The sequence below is a fragment of the Periplaneta americana genome, chromosome 10 (genome assembly GCF_040183065.1).
Source record: "Periplaneta americana isolate PAMFEO1 chromosome 10, P.americana_PAMFEO1_priV1, whole genome shotgun sequence".
Lineage (NCBI taxonomy): Eukaryota > Metazoa > Arthropoda > Insecta > Blattodea > Blattidae > Periplaneta > Periplaneta americana.
The window spans coordinates 32,289,024-32,311,115 of NC_091126.1; the positions used below are offsets into that span (position 1 = coordinate 32,289,024).

General features: G+C 36.0%; 2 protein-coding genes across 8 annotated transcripts in view; one reads left to right on the forward strand and one right to left on the reverse strand.

Annotated features, from left to right (window-relative positions):
• The window catches only part of LOC138707552 (zinc finger protein 239-like), a 50,029-nt gene extending 41,638 nt beyond the window's left edge, over nucleotides 1-8,391 (reverse strand). The window contains exons 1-2 of one of the 7 annotated variants that reach the window (XR_011334272.1): nucleotides 8,129-8,353; nucleotides 497-639 (exon numbers count right to left, since the gene is read on the reverse strand). Coding sequence is in view for 3 of the 7 variants with exons in the window: in XM_069837106.1 (XP_069693207.1) it covers nucleotides 497-579 (83 nt within the window). In the remaining 4 variants the exon portion in view is untranslated. Of the gene's footprint in view, nucleotides 1-496; nucleotides 640-7,642; nucleotides 7,989-8,128 lie in introns of those variants that run through there. The other 6 variants (XR_011334270.1, XR_011334269.1, XR_011334268.1 and 3 more) reach the window with 6 other exon arrangements.
• Nucleotides 8,392-13,275: 4,884 nt separating this feature from the next.
• The window catches only part of LOC138707558 (GATOR complex protein NPRL2-like), a 35,001-nt gene continuing 26,184 nt past the window's right edge, over nucleotides 13,276-22,092 (forward strand). The window contains exons 1-2 of the mRNA XM_069837122.1: nucleotides 13,276-13,428; nucleotides 20,948-21,039. Coding sequence (XP_069693223.1) covers nucleotides 13,309-13,428; nucleotides 20,948-21,039 — 212 coding nt within the window. The 5' untranslated portion in view covers nucleotides 13,276-13,308. The remainder of the gene's footprint in view (nucleotides 13,429-20,947; nucleotides 21,040-22,092) is intronic.

Sequence of the window (22,092 nt, forward strand, 5' to 3'; positions counted from 1 at the left end):
TATCAACTGCTCTGGTTATCTAGCATCTGAATAAGATGAAGGTAATAATACTAGCAAGATGAGTCCGGGGTCCAGTGCCGAAAGTTACTCGGCATTTGCTATTAATGGGTTGAGGGAAAACCCCATGAAAAACCCCAACCAGGTACGGTAACTTGTCCTAACCAGGATTTGTACCTGGACCAGCTCGTTTCGTGGTCAGGCAGGTTAACCATTACTCCACAGAGGTAGACACAATTTTGCATCTTAGTAGAAACTTTAGACCATATAACGTAACCTTTAAAATATTCAAATCCTACTTATTTTAGGTTTTGAAATGGAATTGTTTTCTCTCATGTTAAACAGATCTTCGTAACTATTAATGCAACCAACAACAGCCAACAAAAGTATTCTCTCTTAGTACTTCGTAAGATAAACACAATTTACGATGGACAAACAAAACTCCTAAAAACTATTTCTTTAAATATGTTTGCTTAATGATTCAGATGAGTCAACTCACCTCTGTTTGTTTCTAATTTGTGATGCAGAGTTCTGCACAATTTCTGCTGAAATTTCACCTTCAGACTCCATCTTAGGTGTCATGTGTTCGTTGGTATGTTTGCAGTTAATGGTTAAGGGATTTAAACAATAGTCTATTTCTTCCTGCAACACCATGAAATACAGTTTGCAATTAAAAACCCTTTTTGATTATAAATATAGTGTTCAAAATGTAAGTTATAACATATTAGCTCAGGTGAAGATGAAATGAGACTCCAAAGACTGTCAATTCTGTCTATCAGTACCAGTACTCCAAGATAATCTAGACTGACAATCACCCAATGGAAACAGTTCAACTTCAGTTTGATACCGTGTTCACAGTGTCTGTTGCAGTAGCGAATATATTCTTACTTATGATTTGAAGTGCGAAATGAAACAAAGATCGATGAAAGAGTTTCCTTTTACAATACATTTACAAAATGTTTCCACGGAGAGAGTGTTGAAAAAAATCTTGCAGAATTTATTTTCAATTCAACAATGCCATGTAACTCAACAACTCACAATTTAGAACATTTCTTATGGAGTCAATTTGAAACCACAAAAATTCCGGAAGTGACAGGATCTAAAGAAAGAAAAAAACCGTTCCATATTAGCTATTGACTCGAAACTAACCCTGAAGTAATTCCACTATTGGCTACTCATGTAGTATAGCAATACAAACTGTCCACATAGCCACACTTTTCCAGAGGTAAAAGTCGGTATAACTGTGGTGGTGAATACACCACGTCATTCTAATGCCAAAGACATGAAAGCATGGAGCTCTACCTCCATGCCGCCTATGCGCCTCCATGCCATGTAAAGGGGATAACTATATCTAGTATTCAAAAGACATAACTAACACATATGAAATCATTTAATATAGATCTAAATAAAAAGAGAATTTTTTTTTTCTCCGGACCAGTGGTTCCCAAATTTCTGAAGATGCGACCCACATTTGACAAGATTTTTGTTTGCGACCCCTGCCCCCTCACCATACCGATTCTTGACCCCTATTCGAAAAATAAAAATCCCTGTAAAATTGCAAATAATTATAATTTTACTCAAAACCAGTGGACACCAAGTAAAGTATGATTTTAAACAGTTTTTTTTTTACTGTTTTTCGGAAGAAACTCAAAACAATTACTACAGTCACAGATGAATACTGAATCTCTTTTAGGCCAAAATAAAAAAAAAACTCACTGAAATGTGTCTATTGACAGAATGTGTTCGAACTAGACCTTCATCCCCCCCTCCCGTACAGTATAGACCAGTTTTGTACCAAAAGAATTCCTTGAGCTTGCAAAAGAAACTCTTAAATTTTTATACCATTTGCTACCTCGTATTTATGCAAAATAAGTTTCTCGTCTATGACTGTCATCAAAACAAAAGCGAGATATTTCCTTGAACTTGAAAATGACATCCCAGAGAGTGTGTATCGAATACAGAGTCCAGATTTGAGAAGCTACTTTCTGAACAACAGGTACCGTAGATTTATCACATTAATTATTTTTACTTTAAGGGGAGAGGATGGTATTTTTTAGTGACAAATGAGTAAATTAAAAAAAAAATTCTTTAAAATACTCTGTGATATATGTGGAATGCATAGCATAACATTGTGTGGGTATTTGTGCCCTTATCGGATGTTGAGTCGCCATTTTTAAACTTCCTGCGTTATGGATTTTTAAATCATTCGCCCACTTTTATTGTTGTTTCCGGTAAATTAAATTTTCAAGAAAAATTATTTTTTCTTTACTATACCCTTTGAATATGTGGAATGAATTGCATAACATTTTGTGGGTATTTGTGTGCCTTATCGGATGTTGAGACGTCATTTTTAAACTTCCTGCGCTATGGATTTTTAAATCACACGCCCGCTTTTATCGGTTTCCAGTAACTTCATTTCTTTTTTGCTACATTGCCAGACAAAAATGGATATAATTTCTGAATTAAAGATGCATGCATGAAATTTAGAACACACATTCTTTAGACTATTAGGAAACTTTTCTCTGTAACAGAATTTTGTTAATTGATTTCATTTTAAAAATACGTCCGTTTGTTTCCAAGAAAGAAAATCAGAAAATTGTTATTAAATTTTAATTGTTTAGTTTACAAACGTAGGGACTAATATCAAAATTAAGTTACAGATATTTTGTAGAACATGCTTTTGCAAATACATTGCAAAAACCTGTTTCAATCTATCTTTAAAAACGGTTTAGTTATATCGGTTTTAGTACAACCCTGCATTGGGTGTATTTTTTTCAAATTTGGGCCCCCAAATAATTTTTTTCAAAATATTTTTATTCGGTTGAGTTGCCACAGCTATGAGCTCTCTACATACAAAAGATTAACATTTTACACCAAATAGGAAAAAAGTTAAAAAAAATACCATCCTCTCCCCTTAAACTACTAAAACACTTTTTTGTGTTAAACGTTGTTTATGTTTCTCCATATAAAATAAATGTATTTTAACAAGACTTTTTTTTAATCATCTCGCGACCCTCCCTTAGCTCCTTACACTTTGAGAACCACTGCTCTGGACTATACATGAACGGCATTCTATATTACCAAAATTAAGACCTCTGGTCTTCATTTAATTACAAGTTTTAAGTAGATACACGTATGAAATTTCTCACAAATTTACATAAATTAGTTATGAGAATATTTTAATCATTTTATCATTTCTAATATTCATTCCTGATTCACAAATTTTTAACACTTGCATATCACTTCTTTTAAAACTGTAAGTTTCTTACTGTGTTAGGGTCCCTTCAGACGAGGCCACTTTACCTTCCTATTAAAAACAGCTTGACGGGGAAACTCTATGGACATAGACCACAAGGAAAACCCAAAATCAGATGGAGAATGGACAAAACCAAGTCCTCTTTAACCTGAACGGTGCAGGGGGGGGGGGGGGGGAATGGAGAGAGAGCACAGGATAAAGTAGAATGGAAGATGGTTGTGAATGAGGCCAAAACCTCCTTCAGTTTTAAGCACCACAGAAGTATGTAATATTGTTATTTGCTATATTACAAGACATATTCTGTTATGATATTGCACGTAGCAGCGAAGCTGCATTAAAGTTGCCTGAAAATAAGTTATGCTTTCCCATTACATACATAAATTAAAATCCACCAGTGTGTAAAATTTCGCAGTGTTCCCAAGAAAATCTGTTTGCTGAAGTGTGTAATGTACTAATTTTTTTTGACAATTGTAAAGTTTGATAGTCTTTCTTGCATATAGTTATACTGTGTTGCGATGTTGACTGATGCCAACACTGACTAAGTGCTGTTTTTATGCTATGTATGATGTGTTCTTTCAACCAGCAACGAGAAAATATATTTTACCACATAAGCAGTTGAATAAATGCTGTTTCTTAAAACTCGATTAAAATACAATGTGAAGCGAAAAAAAAAAAAAAAAAAAAAAAAACCAGGCCACTTGAAAATTCTACATCATCATTTTAGGATTAGTTCATGATGCATGAATTTCTCTTTATATCACAATGCAACAATTAATTTCTTCGGAATATGTATGATAAGAACTTTGTGTTAAATTTTAACGTACCTAGTTAACATGTTTCGACCTATTTTCGGTCATCTTCGGAACTGGTCGTTGTTGGTCTTGGCACCTCTTGTTTCCTGTGTGGGTGCGTTCGTAGTGTAGAGTCAAAGAGTGTATGTGTTTTGAAACTGAGTTGTGTGTTGAGAATATCGTTGGGGCGTGTTTTCGTGTGTCTGTTATATGTCATATTGTTCTAGTGTGTTGAGTTTCTGGCTTTTTGGTTGGATGTGCAATATTTCCATGTCTGTATTGATGTCTCTGTAGGTGTGGTTGGCATTTGTGTTGTGTTGTGCATATGTGGAGGTGTTTTGTAATTTTGTTATGGCTGTGATGTGTTCTTTGTAACATGTTTGAAATGATCTGCCTGTCTGTCCTATGTAGAAGTTGTTGCAGATGTTACATTTGAGTTTGTATACGCCTGTGTGGTATGTTAAAATTTAACACAAGAAAGTTCTTATCATACGTATTCCGAAGTGATACAGTGTTAAAAGTTGTGTAATCAGGATGTATAATTAATTTCTCATATCATGATTGAACAAATGAAATTTTTGACAATGTTCAATGCAGAAAAAAACACTATGGTTTCATTGTCTAAACCACAAGAATATCCTTGTGATAACTTTTGAAAGTTTCACAAACAAAGGAAGCATTTCGCTCAGAATTTCAAGCCTGACAAAGTGTAACTGCACTGCTTCTCGTGTAAAATCCCATGGTGTCACTAACACAGCAAGACTAATCATGTTAATCGAAGATTGGAGAAGTCAGTGTTGTGTGTCTACAGTTCTCCAGATTTTTCGCATTACAATACAAAATGTGGTCCAACGTCATAGAGAGACTGGGATGTATTATAGAAAATCTGAATCGGGGAGAAAACATTCAATATCAGCTCAGGATGACAGTTTTATTTTCTTACAAACATTAAGAAACTGGCACATTACAACTGTTGAGATACGAACTCAGCTGTAGGATGTAAGAAAGTAAATTTAAGCTTGAGGACTGTAAAAAGAAGACTGAGTGAGTATGGTTTGAAAAACGTAGCCAACTAAAAGGCCCTGAATTAGACCCAAAACATAGTATAGCACATTCGCTCTTTGCACATAATCATGCCAATTGGACCCAAGCAGAGTGGAGATGTCATGTTTACCAATGAATCAAGATTCTGACTACGATCACCAGACGGTCGTGAAAGAATATGTAGATGACCAGGAAAACAGAACTCCTCCTGCACTTCAGTTTCCGGGTCAGTTTCCAAGGTGGGTGTGGGGAGGCACTGTGTACTAAGTTCCTACAAAACTTGTGTGCGTCAAGGGAGGTTCTTTGAATGGACAATGATACTCGTGTATCAAGGAGATCCTGGATAAACATATAGTCCCATATGCACGATTTATTGACGAGGATTTCATGTTCATGCACAACAATGCTCGTCTTCATGCTGCAAGATGTGTGTTAATGAATACCTTGAGCAGGTCAGAATGAAATGGCCTGCTTAAAGTCCAGATACGAATTCGATGAAGCATATATGAGATACACTAGGTAAGAGTGTCAAAAGTCGCATCCCTTCCCTGCTGAACTCCAAAATACCCTGAAAGAGGAATGGGGGAAACGTCGATTTTATTTTTTATTTTATTGGGTTATTTTACGATGCTGTATCAACATCTCAGGTTATTTAGCGTCTGAATGAAATGAAGGTGATAATGCCGGTGAAATGAGTCCGGGGTCCAGCACCGAAAGTTACCCAGCATTTGCTCGAATTGGGTTGAGGGAAAACCCCGGAAAAATCCTCAACCAGGTAACTTACCCCGACCGGGAATCGAACCCGGGCCACCTGGTTTCACGGCCAGATGCGCTGACCGTTACTCCACAGGTGTGGACGGAAACGTCAATCAGGGCACCATCGAGCCTCTCATCAATGGAAAGAATCATCGAATAGTAGCTGTTATCAACACAAGGTGTAGTAAACACATTTGGAGCAGTAGCTGTTATCCATGCAAGGGGTGATAACATACATTATTAGGAACAATTTAAAAGCAAAAGAAACACCAATGTTCTGTATATCTTCCCTACATACAGGATTATAAAAAAACATGTCCTTTTATCTTCCACGTCTGCTAAGCATTATAACAATGGAAATTTTAAAAATTAAGAAATATGGCTTAAAATTATGTTTTTCAGTGTCCTGTGTCATATAAGTTGTGGTATTGATGTAAAATTCTCAAGTGGCCAGGTTGTTGCCTCTCAGTTTATAACCACTTACTTACTCTCTTCACATCCTCGATTAAATACTCCTTTTAAATCCTTTTAGTTTAAAATTGTTAATTAATAACAAGCTGAATGTAACAGCAGATTAGCTACAAAAGACATCTGTTGAAGTAACGCATTTCCATTGTTAGCACAGACATACTGTTCTCGAATATATTATAAAATATAGCCACTACATCTTTGCATGGTGGTTCTGGAATCATTGCTCTATTGTTAATATGAACTACTCCAAAAAGTTCGGCCAGTTTTCGACAACTAAATATGCCATTAACTACTGTAGATGCAAGACAGAGATATTTTAAGGAGAGATCCTCCAAATTGTAAAATTGTAGTGTGTGATACGACAATGACATTAATTAAACAAATTTCCCCCTCTGACGTGTGGTGATGTCCATAATATAGGCCTAAAGGAATATCACTCAAAAGTGGATCCTTTCTCCATAGCCAACATATCTAATTTATGTTGGCACATCACTAAGCATAATTCACATCTGTCAGTGTCACTCAAGAATCTGCCAAGTGTCGAGAATTGGGAGTTTTGGGAGAGGGGGGGAAACAACAGTAATTCTTTACAATTGTTTTACCACGTTAAAGTACAAATGTATTTACTCATTTGGCTTTTAATCGAGTCATATGTATACTATAAACTAAAGAAAAATTGAATGCGGATACCGATTTTGCAACGAAATATGGATGGAAAGTTGCTGTGAAAGTGGGAGGTGGTGGAGAAGTGCGCGCAGACAGGATCAATCCGTCGAGGTGGAAGGAATAGGTGGCAGAAAGGGGCAGTACATACATATCATTTCCGTGAGTTTCCTTAGTGATCACCGAGAAAAAGCGAGGTTTCGTAAGGTCGAATCAGTAACAGGTTAGTTTAGACTTTTGGTATGCCTTGCAAGAAAGGACAAATTCTTAGACTACTGTGAGTATATGCAATGACATGTATCAGTAATCAAGACAACAATCACTTTAATTGTGGTGTTATTAAAACAGTGTTTTTTTTTAATATAACCACCAGAGAACTACTGTATACCCCTAAGCGCTTTGTCGGTCAACAATCAGATTACAACACTGCTACAACCTCCTGCAAAACAGAAGTAACGGCTCCATCACTGGCAACAATAGCATCACTGTTTATTTTCAAGGAAAGGGAGGTGTCTTCCCCTTACCACCTGTTCTATCCTTTCTCAGTCTTATTCTAGTTTAGGTTAGGTTATACTGCATTACATGAAGGGATAATAATATTAAATCGGAAATTACCGAATCATTGTTATTACTGATTATTAACACTTAGTTATAAAATTATTACCTGCTTCAAATGAAAATTTTCAGAACAAAAAAATACAAATTAAATTTTTCGCTTAAAAGTTTCCGCTATCACTATCCGTCATCTTATTAGATTTCGACCAAAAATCTGAAGTATTTAAATAAATAAGTTAATGGTACACCCTTATGAGCTGTGTTAATTATATGGCATATGTTATGCGACCAATATTGTAGATAGGTCAATGTATCAGTACCGCGTAAGTTTAAATCACCCACGCTTTAAAATGCACATTAAAAATGGAGAACTGAAATTGCAATACATATGCAAGAATTTGCAAATTATTCTCAAAAAACACAGTAGTTCTGAAATGAAAGTGACAGAAAAGAAAATTTCCCCGTGAACAATCCATTTATACAAGCCTTCTGAAAAACCACGACTCCGTGACGGAGGTCCATATCAACATTCACATATTCAAATAAATTGCACTTACATATCTAAATAAAAAAGGAACATTAAATTCGCACTTACTTAAATGCTTACATCTTCGTTCCTTCATTTTATTCTTCCATATGCACACCTTTTTTGGTATGGTGATGTCTGTCATATATTTCTAAATGCAATGCTTGATCAGTATTGCACAAAAATCGAAAGTTGATAGAAGTGGCGATTTATGAACTTTGATGAACTCAGATACTTATTTGTATTTTAATCTGTATTCAGGTCGTTGAACTCAAAAGCTAGTGATATACCGGTAGCCTACTATGAAGTTCCTATTTTATACTGATCCTCGTTTTCTTCCTCCCGTTGTCCGTCTTCCTTTTATTTATGAATGCATATTTTAGCCTTTGGTCTCATAGATTTTCTTTCCTTGAAAAATGAATTTTGTATGAACGTGCAAGAAATTTCACATATTAAATAGCATATAAACCTATAATAAATTATTATAAGAACCGATATGTAGGTAGTTAAATTCTGATCATTTAAAACCTTTCCCATCCACATCCGCAATCCACCGAAGTGGAGGCCGAAATGAATCGGTTTTCAGTTACAATATTAAAACAAAGAAAAATTACTTTTCCACATGTAGGCCTAAGTAAAGAAAGTGTTTACCATTCGTTAGGCAATATCAAAAGTCAAGCGACATTCACTCATGTTTTCGAAAGTTTTTAATAAAATTAGCTATCGCACTAGTAGAAGGGTAGCGATGTATGTATGTAAATTGTACTGCAATTAGTAGGCTACAAAAGAACAAAAATATCTCCTTCGAAAATACGTTGTTTGTTACAGTTTTGTCATATTTCTGCTAAAAATTTAACCGCTCCATCCTGACAGTGATCACGCATACTATGGAAAGACTTAAATAACGCGCGCTTTTTCTGTACTACTGAGGTAATGGTTTCATTAACGACCGACGGTAGAGCTGAGTGTTGCTTTTTGCCTCATATATTCTCTTCAGTATGGGATCAAGATAAATGCAAACAAGACGAAGAGCATCGTTATCGGAAGAAAAATAAAGACTGCCGTACAACAAATGAAGAGCTTCAAATACTTGGGTTGTTCTTCTGCGGACCTCTGGAAAATGAACTAAGGAAGAGACTATTGAAGTGCTTTTGTGGAGTGTGGCACTGTACGTGACAGAAACATGGACATTACGACTAGAAGCATTTGAAATGCGGATATGGAGAAGAATGGAGCGTGTAAAATGGACAAAGTAAGAAAAAACCTGTGTTAAAAGGAGAGTGGGTGAAGAAAAAATAATAATGCCGAAACTGATCAAGGAGAGAAAAAGCAACTGGCTGGGTCACTGACTAAAAGAGAACTGTCTACTGAAAGATGAACTGGAAGGAATGGTGAATGGGAGAAAAGTTCGGGGCAGAAGAAGATATCACAATCAGATTATAGACAACATTAAGATATACCGGTATGGATCGTATGTGGAAACTAAGAGGAAGTGGAGAATAGGGAATATTGGAGAATGTTGAGTTTGCAGTAAAAGACCTACTCCTGAGCAGAAAAATATGAATGAATTATTTGCTTTCGTCCAGTGGAAGGTTCCTAGTAGAGATGAACAACGATCGAGAAAGCAAGATTAACAGCGCCCGCAAAGCCGAAAACCCGCACGACAATGTTGTATACGTCGCGTCGTAGACGTAGAGACTACTTGTGAGTGTTTCGAGACGCCGAGATTGATCACTCCCGAAGTCCCGAACGTCAAGCGCCTTGAATCGCCACAATTGTTTATACCTGACTGAACTTTTATCTACTTTTGCAACTGTTATATATGTATAAACAATCAAGTAGCCTATTTGGAACATCATCTCTACCTTTCAGTGTATAATAATCCGTTCCTCAGTCTTTATTTAATTACTAGGTCCTTATTAAAAGGCTAGGAATTTTCTTTTCATATGTTTGAATTCAAATGTGCAATCTCAAGTAGCCTAAGAAGATATTAACGTTATTTTTTTATGTTTCTTAGAAATGCAAATTTATTTGAGAATTGCATTTTTTCTATTTATATAACCATAGGCAATATCATATAATAGAACCAGGACATTTTGATAACTAAGATACTGTTCTGTTTTGTCTTTTTGTCTCATTTAAACATTTATAATGTTATTTATTTCAATGATGTATGTTATTCAAAGTTACGAAATCTTTCCACGCCGACCAAATGCTATTTCGAGAACGATGAGACTCGAAGCGCACGAGAATGACGAGACTAACATAACCATATATCAAAAACTTCAATTTCACTTTTTGATTCCTTAAAAAAAAAAATAATAATTAATTAAAAATCATTCTATTTCTTCAGAATGCCATATATTTTCTAAAAATTACTCAATTTTGAAATTTCTTTCTCTGAGTTATTGCTGTTTATGCGTACAATGCTCTGCACTAGGTATACTAGGTATACCTTAAGGTATGTATTAACGTTTGAAATGGCGTTTTTTTTTTTACTAAAATTTTCTTTGTAATAATGTTAGCTGCAAAATCCTAGTACAGAGCATTGTACGCATAAACAGCAATAACTCAGAGAAAGAAATTTCAAAACTGAGTAATTTTTAGAAAATATATGGCATTTTGAAGAAATAGAATAATTTTTAATTAACTATTTTTTTTAAGGAATCAAAAAGTGAAATTGAGGTTTCTGATATATGGTTATGTTAATCTACTTTCATATATTGTCTGATAAATATCTTAAAAAGGTTGGTTAAAAAATGTAGATTTTCCTCCAAAACGTTCATACATACCTTAATGCAACAAACACAGCGAGCGAGAGCGGCAGTTAGTTTTGTTCATCTCTAGTTCCTAGGATAATAAGTTATAGTTGGTTGCGTTCTTACCAATGCTTAAAGGGAGAGGGTATGCGCCGAATACGTATACGAAATCTAGAAAACAAAACGCTACTGGTATGGCATACCACTAATAAAATTGATAAAATGTGAAGTTAATGTACCTTTAAGGTATGTATTAACGTTTGAAATGGCGTTTTTTTGACTAAAATTTTCTTTGTAATAATGTTAGCTGCAAAATCCTAGTACAGAGCATTGTACGCATAAACAGCAATAACTCAGTGAAAGAAATTTCAAAATTGAGTAATTTTTAGAAAATATATGGCATTTTGAAGAAATAGAATAATTTTTAATTAATTATTTTTTTTAAGGAATCAAAAAGTGAAATTGAAGTTTCTGATATATGGTTATGTTAGTCTACTTTCATATGTTGTCTGATAAATATCTTAAAAAGGTTGGTTAAAAAATGTACATTTTCCTCCGAAACGTTAATACATACCTTAAGGTTAACACCCATCCCAAAGAGATTAATTTCTTTCATTTGTATTTAATTGCATATTATTAATATGATGAAAGCACCTTTACATAGGTATAATTTTCATGAAACTGTTACAAATTTCCATACAAAAGGTCAACAATTTCTATTAGGACGCCTCACAAGTAATGCCATATTTTTAAGTTTGGTGTTTTGAAATATTTTAATGATTTTCTTAATTTGCCAATGAAATTTACAGAATGTTATAGGCCCTAAAGCTAGTTATTATCACGTATTGTGAGCATGTGGTGGTCTTCATCTGTTGATACAAAGGATATAAAATGGAGGTTATAAGGTTTGAGATTATAGTCCATCTAAAGTATCCACCACCGGAAACAACATTATAAAGCTGCTGCCGCAGATCGAAGAATATATGAAGTCAAGGGTGAAGGTATCACTAGTGCAAGCGTAGCACAACGATGGTCCCAGTGTTCCCGTAGTGGAGTAGAAGACATTAAAGGTTTGCAAAGTCATGAAAGACCTAATGTAAGCAATATTGAGAAATCACGCAGAGCTTTGAAAAAAAAAAACAAAAACAAACAAAAAAAGTACTCACAAGTGGTCAGAAGAACTTGGTGCATCAAATCGCCACAATAAGAACTTTAGAAAAAAGTTGTATATCTGTACCTCATGAATTGACACCTGAACAAGCTCAACGCAAGAGGATATCTGTTGTTAGCTTATTGCTAATCCCACGGATTATACAGCGCCTTCAACTTAAGAGCTGCTGAAAGGTTATTCCAATGTATTGTTTTCTAACTTGTAATGATGGTCGCACCCAACATTTTCGTTTACAAGGCCTACTACTTCCTGCCAGAATCACACAAGGAGCAGCAGCAAGAACTACATCCTCTGCACTCGACGCCATTTTCAAACGTGAAATTTATTTAATTTATCGAGTTGTATAATTTGTTACAAAAATATTATTTTGATACCAACACAAATATAACATATAGCAAGTTAAAGAAACATGTTGCGTATAAAGTTTGTTATATAACGTGTTTTGTTATATACTGTGGACCCAGCTTTGGCTACGCTTCCTCCGTACGCCAAGGGACGTAACGTCCTGTCGTTGTATAGGGAACAAAAATCCTCTGTTTATAACTGAGCCTCTCTTTGACTAATATCCTAGATCCCAGATTGCTCAGCCTTATAGGCTTTGACGGTAACAAAGTCCACTCCTGTGGAGTAACGGTTAGCACGTCTAGCCGCGAAACCAGGTGGCCCAGGTTCGATTCCCGGTTGGGACAAGTTACCTGGTTGAGGTTTTTCCGGGGGTTTCCCTCAACCCAATATGAGCAAATGCTGGGTAACTTACGGTGTTGGACCCCGGACTCATTTCACCGGCATTATCACCTTCATCTCATTCAGACGCTAAATAACCAAAGCTGTTGATAAAGCGTCGTAAAATAACCTACTAAAATAAAAATTGACGGTAACAACTTTTGTCAGGTTTACTATGCTGCCATCTAGTTATATAAGGAGTCACGTCATAACTGCCATTTAAATTGCATTAGCGACTGTATACTGCCATCTCGTGGTTATTTACGATGGACGGGTGGCGATCCTGGCGCTTCTTCTCTTCAAAGTGCTACCGATTTTAACATAGGGATGAGCATTCTGTTATGTATGTAATCTGTGCTAATATCCACGAGCCGCTACTGGATATAGTTTAGCAACGAGATAGAAAGAGAAGACTCTTTCTAACTCGTTGTAGTTTAGTAATATAAATGAAATATAATATATCGATAGTGCGTACTACTACAAATTTTCGCACCTCGCAATAGATGGCAGAACATTTCCTTCATTCACAGTGAGCTCTACAGAGATCACCGTTTGTTAGAGCTCACTGACACTGTTCGTTCAGCTGGCATTTGGCAATGAAAACAAGTATGGAAGAAGATACGAGGTATTTCGAAGGTTGTGGTCATGAAGGACCTGTAAGATGTATATTTTTGTGTGAATTTCATCCAATAGCAGGTCCTAAAATAACATGTCAGGTAAGTGGTTTTCAAGTTACACTATATAAATTCTTAATCTTCTGACAAAACCGTTTTATTATGCCGGTAACCGCATGTATAATTACTTAGTATTATGGGTTTATATAATATAAATTATTTTCGTAACATATTAGTTAATATTAAACATAGTGGTTAGTATTCTGCGTAAGTTTCTGATATCAAATGCAACAATTGTTGAAGAAAATTCCTCTTTTGATTTTAAGTCATGATATTAAAAATGAACGGAGGAATATAATGAATCTGACATTCACTTGTGCCACTTTTGCGTGAAGTACTTGTCACTATTCTTGAGTCTAGGGTTGCCAGATTGGACGAAAAGTCGCCGATTGGGCTATTCCGAGGCCTTGTTTGCGACTAATTTTTTACTCCAGGCGATTTGCGAATTTTTGGGCTACTAGAAATTCTGAAGAGTGAAATTTGGACGGATGGCAATTCCTTTCCCTTTTTAAATATCCTATCTTTTTCATGCCTTTTTCTTTGGGTTCTATTTGGTATCACATGGGTTTTCGAATCCTGAATCACTGATTACCTTCTAACAACTTACAGTCTACGATAATTGAAACCCACGTGAATCTCCTCCAGGGACGTCGCTAGTGGAGTGTGAAAGGGTGCGCAAGCACCCCATAAAAAATCGGAGCAACCCTTTCCGCACCCCAAAGGGCAATTTATTAAAAAAAAATACAACAATTTCTTGGATGTGAAAAAACTACGTCCCTTAGTGTATCATTATGGATGTGATGAACAATACTACTACTACTACTACTACTACTACTACTAATAATAATAATAATAATAATAATAATAATAATAATAATAATATTATTATTATTATTATTATTATTAATAAACAGTGTATAGTATGCGCGTAAGTGCATAAGAGAAGATTTGGATCTTTTATGTACTACATTTTTACAGCTCGCACCCCATCTGCACCCCCCTTGCTCTGATCCTGGCGACGTCACTGATCTCCTCATGTTAAACCATTGTGTCAGTCCACGTGTAGGCCTATTCGAAAGATCTTTTCCATACTCACTCTGTCACTTGTGAAGAACTATTATAAGTTATTTATTCTTTTTTATTGTGTTTAAATATTCATAAGATACGATGGCTACTTTTAACTGTGTGAAGTTAAATTACAGCATATTCTTTTCTATTTTTTTTTATCGTGAGGTCAACTAGATGAAATAATCCAAGATTGGAGCAGATTAGCGTTGCTCTGGAACTGGAGAAAGTATCATTAGAGAATTTTGCAGGAAAACAGAGTGGGTTTGGAATTTAACGTGTTACATCAGCTGCTTGTTTATGAGGATGACGAGAATATGTTAGGAGAAAATTCACAAACTATTAGGGAAAACACGGGAATTTTACTTGAAGCAAGTAAGGAGATAGGTTGGGAAGTAAATCCTGAAAAAAAAAATATATATATAATTATGTCTCGTGAACAGAACATAGTACGAAATGGAAATATAAAAATTGGAAATTTATCAGGTGGAAAAATTCAAGTACCTTGGAGCAACAGTAACAAATGTAAATGACACTCGAGAGGAAATTAAATGTAGAATAAATACGGGAAATGGCTGTTATTATTCGATTGAGAAGCTTTTATCATCCAGTCCGCTTTCAAAAAAGCAGTCATATTATTGGTGGTTGTGTATGGTTGTGAAACTTGGTCTCTCACGTTGTTAAGGATGTTCGAGAATAAGGGGCTTAGGAAAATATTTCGGGCTAAGAGGAATGAATTTACAGGAGAATGGAGAAAGTTACACAAGGCAGAACTGCATTCATTGTATTTTTCACCTAACATAATTAGGAACATTAAATCCAGACGTTTGAGATGGTCAGGGTATATAGCACATATAGGTGAATCCAGAAATGTATATGGAGTGTTAGTTGGAAGATCTGAGTGGAAAAGACCTTTGGAGGGGGGGGGGCAAGACGATGTAGATGGAAGGATAATATTAAAGTGGATTTGAGGGAGATGGGATATGATAGTAGGGGCTGGATTAATCTTGCTCAGGATAGAGACAGATGGTGGGTTTATGTGAAGGTGGCAATGAACCTCCAGGTTCCTTGAAAACCATTTGTGAGTAAGTAATATAAACCAGACTTTTTTTACACTACTTAAATTTCAGTGTTTCTCATGACATTCTGCACCTGGCAAGTATGTGCAAATGTTTCTATGCAAGATGTAACATACGACGGGAATACCACTCCAAACTATCTTATGAACTGAAGGCGAGTAAAGTGCTCAATAATGTGCTGATTTAGTATAGGACTACCGGTGACAGGTCCAGCATTTCGAACTCGTAAGGAAAAATGTATAATTGGACAAATACACTATATTCATGGTACAGCTTAGTGTTCTGTTACATGATGTGCAACTCTTTGTAAGGACGTATATGAAACAGTATGTTTTTTTTTTTTTTTTTTTTGTTTACTGAATAAGATTTAGTTAATGGAAACTTTAAATTTTGCCATTGACAATCATATTTTTGTGGATCCATATCAATTCCAGCACTACAGTATTTATGCTGCCACCACCACCATCGGTGCAATAAATTTAGGTGAAACTTCGGTATCCCTCCACACTACATACAGGTGAGAAAATGTACTTAAATAATTTTCACATTTGTCGGCCTCATATCACTTAAATTATCCCCTCAACTAACCCACTAACCTTGTCACATACCTCGGCTTAATGTCACTTAGCTGTCTCCTAATTTAACTCATAAAGAAACTTAAATCAGACATCAGTCCCATGTGTGGTATGGGGCGATATCGAAGATTGGCCTAAATTTATATAGGTCATTCATTATATAGTGAAACTTAGTTGCACGTAAGGGGAAGAAAAAAGTGGATTGAGATGTATTCCTCCCAAGCTATGCTTCCACTTGCAGCTAGCTAGCTAGTTCACTTACCCCCACCATAAGTTCTTACTCTGAGCTACGACGCACGCATTCATTTGGTTCCACGAGATAACGAATGACCTATAGCTTCTATGTTTTTTTGACTTAAATGCACAATACCGGAGTGGTCGTATGGTAATTGTGTAGAAGACGCCAGCTGTTCACATATGCCACTTTTGAATTACCGGTACTCTTACATCTCGTAGGCATTAATGTTGACACACTGATACTTGTATCTATTATTAAATTATGGTTTATTTAACGACGCTCGCAACTGCAGAGGTTATATCAACGTCACTGGTGTGCCGGAATTTTGTCCTGCAGGAGTTCTTTTACATGCCAGTAAATCTACTGACATGAGCCTGTCGCAATTAAACACACTTAATTGTCATCGACCTGAGCCGGGATCGAACCCGTAACATCGAGCATAAAAGGCCAGCGCTATACCAAGTACGCTACCGAGGCTGACTCGTATCTATGTTTCTTATGGATTATGTTGGTTTTTGCATAATATAGAAGACGCTGGGGATACCGAGGAGCTGGCCCCTGTTCTAAGTCTCAACTGTATTGTATATTCAATGAATATGGTCTTTGCAGGTAGAGGAAGCATTAATATACAAATATATAATGTCATTTTAGTACTCACCTTATGTCTAATTCGCTGTCTTCATTCGTACTGTTGAATTGTCAATGTGATGTTTTGAAGTAATAAAAGACTAATAACCTATACGGATATTGTTCGTAAAATTTAAACTGAAATCATTTCCGAATTACATGAATCGATAAATGTTATCGACAATTGAAATTGGTTGAAATATTTTATCGCAGGTATGTAGTGTAAAGAATTTTGAGATCGAATTTTTCAGTGGTGTTGTGGTCCAATGATCAGATGAGAGACTACTAACCAGAAAGTTTCTGATAAATTCCCGTTGGTTCCAATGTGGAAAGTACAGAGCGTTCGTGTCACGCTTGATCTGAAGAACGCGGGCGGAAGTGCCCAACTGAGGCTTTCGGCAGAGCCGCTATAACGTTGTAGTTGCTGTCAAGGACGTAGCCGCGTTGACCGAAGGCAGCCGAATGATTCTCACCAGCGCGAGGGTAGGGGAAGACTGCGAACGCGCGATATTGAAAGACTAGTCAGCTCTGTATCAACAAGCGATTATTATTATTATTATTATTATTATTATTATTATTATTATTATTATTATTATTATTATTATTTCATGAATGAATTCATGTGAGAGAAATTCAATGAGTGTTTTCCGTTGGAGGGAAAAATGCTTATTGGAATAATAAACGTACTTCTTTGCGTCAAATATATTTATTTACATCTTACATTTTGGAGGAACAAACAAACTACTTTCATAGAAAGCTAACAACGCGTTCTTTTCATAACAAGTTCACGAATATTTACGTTAATTTCTTTACTCGTCGTTAACCGAAAATAATTATGCAAGTATTTATCCGACATTCTGCTACGAATATGAGACTTTGTTAATTTCATTAATTAAAATGCGGCTTCACAAATATAAGTCGTCGCGAACAGTGAAAACGTATTTGTAACAAAAGCACCTAACGTAGAAAATCGTTCTTGCCTGAAAACTGCGCCTTGATTCTTTTATGCGAAGGATGATCGTTATTAGGGTCTACGCTCTTCACTCATAATTTTTTTAATTTAAGATGTTAAACGTAAAGAATACACTATTAATCGCGGTTCAACTTAACGACATTCACCTAAAATGTACGCAAGAGTAATAGCATAAAATAAATACAGAATGGTCATATCAACTCTACTCCGTTGAACACAATGAATGCGCTTTGTTTATATTTCTCTGCTTATATATTGCTTCTAGGCAATAGAAGGGGTTGCGTTTAGTTTGTAATCTCCTTCACCGCTTATTCCTACCCATGAATCCCATGTTTTCGCGTAATCTTCTGTCCGAACCCCGTAGCTTGTTTTTAGATTCGTCTTCACAGAGCAGCGCCGCTCGCATTTACATGGTCCGCGCTCTGTTCGCTACAAGAACCGAAGATACCTCGCCTTTCGGTACGCGGCTCCTGGGAGAGCCTCGAATCTGACTGTCGGAACCTCTAACACCGAAAAAGCCTGTCCGGCACCCCTGCTGTAGAGCGCGAGATAAAACGCGGTATTTTAGATCCGTAATTTCCGTCGTATTGCACTCATAACTTTCATTAATTAATGGCATACACACAAGCGTCATTTCATTTCACTAGCCTGTGTTACAATAGTGCTGAAAGCGGTGTCCATTAGCATTCAGACATTCCCGACATATTTTGATGAAAGTTCACACCTGTGGAGTAACGATTAGCGCGTCTGGCTGCAAAACCAGGTGGCCCGAGTTCGAATCCCGGTCGGGACAAGTTACCTGGTTGAGGTTTTTTTCCGGGGTTTTCCCTCAACCCAATTTGAGCAAATGCTGGGTAAGTTTCGGTGCTGGACTCCAGACTCATTTCACCGGCATTATCACCTCCACCTCATTCAGACGCTAAATAACCTGAGATGTTGATACAGCGTCGTAAAATAACCTACTTAAATAAATTTTGATGAAATTTGTATTCACACGCAAAAGTTCTTCTTTCGTTATCTTTCTAATTTCTCTTCTTATATTGTCTTTGAATTCATTGATGATGTGTGGGTTATTTGTATAGACTGTATTTTTAGGGTTCCACACAATCGCACGCTGTAAGATCTGGGGAACGTACGGGCCATAAACCTGTAGAAATAATTCTGTCATCAAAACCTCCCTTATAGCCTCCAAAGAAACGTCTGCAGTATGGGCTGTGGCAGAATTTTGTAGAGTATGCATGTTGTCTGTAATTATCGGATAACTGTTAAAAAAAACCATGTATTTGCATATGATACCTCTCTGAATTTACAATACAGTACCGTACCTTAAAAAAAATTTGGTCCTATTACTCGATTTGCTGTTACGGTACACCACACACCAATCTTTTAATTATGCAGGGGGAACCAAGTGAATTAATCGCGGATTTTCTGTGCACCAGAATCTTTTGTTTTGTGAACATACATAACCACGTAAATGAAACCATGCCTCATCAGAGAAAATGATTAAATGTGGATTAACAGTATCATCAACAATGTTTTGTAAACCCCAGTTACAGATATTCACTTGACTGTCGTTGTTATGTAGCCGTAATTTTTGGACTACAATAATACTGTAAGGTCTCAATTTTTAAAGTTTAGTAGCCATATGGGCTGAAGTTTTCGATACACCTACTTCTTGTGCAACACGACATAAAGATTTATTAAGATAACATTCAAGTTATGCACCAACATAATCAAGTTTTGCCTCTGTTTGAACCCTTCATTTTGGCCTACAAATTTTAGAGTTCAGTGATCCTGTTTCTCTTACTCTAATGACAAGGTTTCAAACTGTACCTCTATTTGGAGGTCGAATATCGGATAATTTCTCTACAAATTGCCTACACACTTGTTGGCATGAATCTGCTTTGACACAAGTTTTGTACATAAATATTCGCTGTTGTAGAGTAAACTTTTCTGTCGGTATTTCACTTATTTAAACAACTAATTTAATGTGCAGCACAAACACTTAAAACGTATTTAAAATAAGTACACAAGTACATATGTCATCTATCACTAACATCTCCAACTGTACTAAGTTGTGGCAATGACCAGTAACATACAGGCGCATGCAGCCTTGAAGCATGAACCAAGCAGTGTTTGGGATCTTTCTGCTTTCTTCAGATCAAGCGAACGCACTGTATAATTAATATATATATATATATATGTATGTATGTAAAAATTAAATTATGGTTTATTTAACAATGCTCGCAACTACAGATGTTATATCAGCGTTGCCGGTGTGCCGGAATTTTGTCCCGCAGGATTTCTTTTACATTCCAGTAAATCTATTGACATAAGTCTGTCGCATTTAAACACACTTAAATGCCATCGACCTGGGCCGGGATCGAACCCGCAACCTCGAAAACAGAAGGCCAGCACTATACTGACTATGCTACCCAGGCCGACTGTATGTATGTAATGTATGTATGTATGTATGTATGTTGACATAAAATGCAGGAAAGGTAGTAGAGAGTAGTAGAAAGTGAGAAGAAATGGAGAAAAAGAGAAGAAAAAGGTAGATTAAAGAGAAAATAGAAGAGATATTTATTCCCCACCCCCTTTACTTTCACAATTCCTTAAGACAGTTGAGGTCATGCATATGTGAAAATCTGGCGGCTCTGGTATTGTGCACTTGTTTCGTTTTTCCTTTGTACTGCGTAATACTAGATAAAATTTGTTTTCTAGTCAGCAAATTTAGGGTTTGATTTTTGGCTACAGTCTTGTTAGACTTTATAAAATTTTTCGAAGTGGTTCTGCTGTGATATGAAATTATATTTTATCAATTTAAAAATGTTAACTTGGCACCTGTGTTGGCCTATTATTTAAAAAATATTCCCAGAGAGAATGGGGTGGTCAATATTTTATACAGGAATTTTCAATTAAACTAATTTTAATTTAAGTATTTTAGCAGTATAATATAATATTGGGTTATATGTACTTTCTGAGCATGACTTCATACTTGCAGGTTCCAGAAGAGTATGTTTCAAAAGAAATATTTGATGCTGTTAGTGTTTACATTATTCCAAAACCACAACTGCAGAGGAGTATTCTTACTGTGTGAGTATTTGTTTTTATAACCTTCCTTCTTTGATCAGGCACATAACGTGATTCTTCAGATTGTGTTAATGTTCGTTAATATGCAGGTGAAATGCACCAGTATGTGTTAAGGCAAAATTTCGACGACATTAAAATTTAATGGTATTTGAGATATCAAACAATTTTAGTAGAAATTATGATTGCCGAAGTTTACGATAATCAAAGCTCTACAATAAAATATTTTTAGGAAAAAAAAGTTAGTACAGCTTATTGACTGACTCCCTTGCAAATTTCTTGCTGAATCCAATTAACTCCAAAACCCTGTGAAATAAATTTGGTGTAGCAAGTAGTTTATAATAATTATATGCTGTCTGAATTAGTTTGTACTTTACTGCTTATATAAATGTAAAACGTATGAAATTAATAGTGACTGGGGAGGGGAAAGAGGGAGACAGAGGTGGAAGTTAGAGTGCATGTGCATGTATGTGTGTGGTTTTTTACACACTAGATTTCTGTATTTAAACCTCTTGAGAAGGAATTCATGTTAAGAATGTTTAATATCTTCAAGACTCATACATTAAGCCAGGTTCCACCTATTGGTAAATATCACAGTACTCCACATTACTGGTACCTTAGGTTATTGATACAGAAACATTTACTTGGGTAATGTCTGGATAAGTAATACAGTTGGCATTGAAACCTCTCATTTTGTTAATACACGTTTGTGTGCTCTTAATAAAGTGTTATTCTGTATTTGTGGTAGCAATTTTTGGGTAATTATGCAGTATTCATCATGATCATTGGCTCGACAACCCATTGAGGGTTCTAGCCTTCCTCAGTATTTTATTCCAGCCGTCTCTACTTCTGGCCTTGACTGTCCACATTCGTGCACCAATAAAGTTGGCATCTTCGTATACATTATCCTCCCATCTGCTCCTTGGTCTTCCTTTGGATCTGCTTCCTCCAGGATTGGATGTAAAGGCTCTTTTAGCGGGTCTAGTATCGTCCATTCTTACCAGGTGTCCAGCCCATTGCAATCGACCAATTTTAATAACTGTTATAATATCTGGCTCC